Source organism: Nomascus leucogenys, chromosome 13 (genome assembly GCF_006542625.1).
Source record: "Nomascus leucogenys isolate Asia chromosome 13, Asia_NLE_v1, whole genome shotgun sequence".
Classification (NCBI taxonomy): domain Eukaryota; kingdom Metazoa; phylum Chordata; class Mammalia; order Primates; family Hylobatidae; genus Nomascus; species Nomascus leucogenys.
Genome location: NC_044393.1, coordinates 5,256,270 through 5,259,717, shown reverse-complemented (window position 1 = coordinate 5,259,717; position 3,448 = coordinate 5,256,270). Strand labels below are relative to the sequence as shown.

Here is a 3,448-nt window from a genome sequence, read left to right as displayed (position 1 = left end):
GGCTGGAGGTAAGGAGGCGCACAGCAGGGGTAAGCGCCGCCGTCGCACACTTTGCACGCCGCCCAGGGCTACACCACTCACCGAAAATTGGGAGGCAGGTCTGGGAGGCGGGGTTGAGCGCCCACCGTCCTGGGCGCGCCCGCGCCCCCCGCCATCGCGGCCCCCGCGCCCCCGGCCCACACCCGCGCGGTCCCCGCACCGGCCTGCACCCCCAGGGTGCGCGGCGGCCCATTTGGGTGCGTCCCTGGTGGGCCGATTTTTCGCGCTTCCCCTTCGGTTTATAGGGGCCGCTGCTATGGGTCGGTCCTCTGAAGAGGCTGGGGCGTCATCGGGGCCGGTTAGAAGCTCTGCTCCCCGGCGGGGACACTCAGTCGCGTCGGCACCGCGGAGCGGGCTGCGTCAGGTGGCTGGCCGGCGCGGCGCTCCCCTGCTCTCTGGCTCCGGGCTGCGGCGCGGCGGCTGGAGCGAGCCCCTGTCCCGGCGCGGGGCGGCGGCGGGCGGCCGGCAGGCGCTGCCTTGCGTGTGAGTGCACCTCACTCACATGTAAGTCGGGGAGCGCCGGGGCCTCCCGCGGAAGTGCGAGTCGCCCGGCGCAGGCAAGAGCCGCCGGGTCCGGGACAAGGCAGAGGCGCCCAGGCGCCGCTGCCTTGCCCCGGGGCGCCTCCGGGCACCCCCCAATTCTCTCTTTTCTCTTCTCCATTGGCGTGCCCAAGAGCCAAACCAAGGAGCGCCTGAGGGTAACAACAGACTCCTGCCATCCGCGCCTTTGCACTTTTCTTTTTGAGTTGACATTTCTTGGTGCTTTTTGGTTTCTCGCTGTTGTTGGGTGCTTTTTGGTTTGTTCTCGTCCCTTTTTCGTTTGCTCATCCTTTTTGACGCTAACTCTTAGGCAGCCAGCCCAGCAGTCCGAAGCCCGGGCAGCCGCGCTCCGCGGCCCCGGGGCAGCGCGGCGGGAACCGCAGCCAAGCCCCCCGACACGGGGCGCACGGGGGCCGGGCAGCCCGAGGCCGGGGGCAAGCAGGGAGCCCGGGCCAGGCGCGAGCCGAGCTCCCCGAGGTGGCCGGGCCACCATGCTGAAGATGGCCATGAAGCTCAAAGCCCGGGCGGCGGAGAGCGAGAAGAAGACGGCCGCGGCGGCTGCCGAGGTGGCTGCCGAAGCTGCGGCGGCGGCTGCAGCGTTGGCCGAGCCGAGAGAGCCGCTCGCGCCGCGGAAGAGCGGGGACCCCGAGAAGCTCGCGAAGAACCCCAAGAACCCGGCGCGGGAGGCGCTCCCCGAGAAGTTCCTAACAGACAAGGAGCGCAAGAAGCTCGAGAAGAAGCTGCTGGAGCAGAGACGAAAGGAGGAGAAGAAGAAGGAGAAGGAGAGGAAGAAGATGGAGAAGATGCTGAAGAAGAAGAAGAAGAAGGTGCCAGAAGCCCAGGAGGAGGCCCGATGCCCCGAGGCCGCCGCCGCCGCGGCCGCCGCCGCCGCCGCCGAGGGCGCCGAGGAGGGCGCCGTCGGGGGCGCCGAGGAGGGCGCCGCCGCCGGGGGCACGAGTAGGGCCTGGGCTGAGTGGGACACGGACTCGAGCGACGAGGACGACGCCTACTACGCGGCGCCGCGCGTTGGGGGCATCGTGTGGCGGCCCGGGCCGCTCAAGGCTGGCGCGTTGAGCGCCCACCTGCCCCTCGTGGTGTTCCTGGTCTTCTCGGTGCGCAGCCCCTCGTGGGTGCTCAACTTCCTGCTGCAGAAGCGCACGGAGCAGGGCCGCGGCTGCGGCTTCGTGTTCGGGGCGACCTGCTGCTTCCGAGTGTTCCTGGGCTGCGCCTTCTTCTCCTACTTGGGCGGCCGCGCCAAGCGCAGAGGCCGCGGGCGCTCCGGGGCCAGCGGCGCCTTCGGCTCGGGCCATGGCGCCCGGCGCCGGGGGCGCGAGGAGCGGCTCATCTAGTCAGACCCCCCACCCCGCCACCGCCACCAGACACCACCATCGCTGTGTAGTGTGGGTTTTTATTCGTGTTCGTGTGTGTGTGTGGACACATTTTCCTTTTCGGTTGCTCTGTCCTTTGGTTCGTGCTCGCCTCGCTTTTTCCACACTCCTGCTCTCTGGCTCTCTGTGTCTCTCGCTCTTTCGAAAATTTTCCTAAGTCCGGGCGCGCGCTCCCTCCCCTTCCGCCCACCCCAGCCCCTCGGCGGCGCCCGCGGGAGGGGGAGGAGGCCTCGGGGGCGCCCGGCGACGCGGTCCGGGGGGTGGAGCGTTGGCGTCGTGCGAGGGGTCGTCACTGGCGCGGAGACGCCCCCTCTCCCCCCTCGGCTCAGCCCGGCTGCTGCCCGAGCCCGGGGGGTGGGGGGCGTCTCCCCGGCCCGTCCCGTCCCCGGCCGGGCGCGGGCGGAGGGACCCCCTCCCCGGGCTCCCGGGGGGCCGCCTCCCTCCGCCGGCTCCCGCCCTCCCAGCCGCTGCCGCCGCGGCCGCTCCTCGGCCCTCCTCCTCCTCCTCCTTCCACCCCCCTCGCCGCCGCCGCCTCCTCCTCCCCCCGCCTCCCCCCGCCCGCCGCGGCGCTTTTGGCTCGGGGCGGCGGCGGGGGCCCGGCCGAGGCAATAAGAGCGGCGGCGGCGGCAGCGGCGGCAGCAGCTCCCGCAGCTCCTGCTCTGGTCCGCCTCGGCCCGGCGGCGGCCATCAGCCCCCTCGGCCTCGGCTCGAGGGGCGGGGAGCTGCGCGCGCCCCTCGGTCCGACCGACACCACCCTCCCCTTCCCGCCCGTCCGCGCGCCCCGCGGCCCGCGGCCCGCAGTCCGCCCCGCGCGCTCCTTGCCGAGGAGCCGAGCCCGCGCCCGGCCCGCCCGCCCGGCGCTGCCCCGGCCCTCCCGGCCCGCGTGAGGCCGCCCGCGCCCGCCGCCGCCGCAGCCCGGCCGCGCCCCGCCGCCGCCGCCGCCGCCATGGGCTGCCTCGGGAACAGTAAGACCGAGGACCAGCGCAACGAGGAGAAGGCGCAGCGTGAGGCCAATAAAAAGATCGAGAAGCAGCTGCAGAAGGACAAGCAGGTCTACCGGGCCACGCACCGCCTGCTGCTGCTGGGTAAGGGCGGGCGGGGGGCGCCGGCCCCGGCACGGGGGCCCCCGAAGGGCGCCCCGCAGGCCGCGCGCGCCGAGCCCGCCCCCCGCCCCGGGCGCGCGCTCCCGAGCCCCCCGCCCGTTCGCGGGCTCTGTCTGTGGGGGGCGAGGCCGGAAGGGGGACCCCTGGGCACGGATTCGGCCGGGCGGGGGCTCAAAAACGGGGCGGGGGGCCGTGGCGACGCGAGCGCGGGTCCCCCTCCCCCGGCCTGCCCGCTCTGTGTCTCTTTCTTGCTCTCGCTCTCGCTCTCCCCCCCTCTCTCTCTCTGTCTCTCTCTTTCCGCGAGGCCTACACGACGCCAGGGGTTTGGGTGCGTGTTGGGGAGGGGGAGGGGGAGCCCATGGGGCTCTGGAGACTGCG

General features: G+C 73.3%; 1 protein-coding gene across 15 annotated transcripts in view; it reads left to right on the top strand.

Moving 5' to 3' along the window:
• The window catches only part of GNAS (GNAS complex locus), a 71,764-nt gene that overhangs the window by 49,438 nt on the left and 18,878 nt on the right, over positions 1-3,448 (top strand). For 4 of the 15 annotated variants that reach the window (XM_003277503.4, XM_030825852.1, XM_012511788.2 and 1 more), the window contains exon 1: positions 2,553-3,052. The exons of 4 other annotated variants lie outside the window; for them this stretch is intronic. In XM_003277503.4, coding sequence (XP_003277551.2) covers positions 2,914-3,052 — 139 coding nt within the window. In that variant the 5' untranslated portion in view covers positions 2,553-2,913. Of the gene's footprint in view, positions 1-295; positions 544-662; positions 738-2,552; positions 3,053-3,295; positions 3,399-3,448 lie in introns of those variants that run through there. 7 more of the 15 variants (XM_030825858.1, XM_030825854.1, XM_030825856.1 and 4 more) reach the window with 5 other exon arrangements.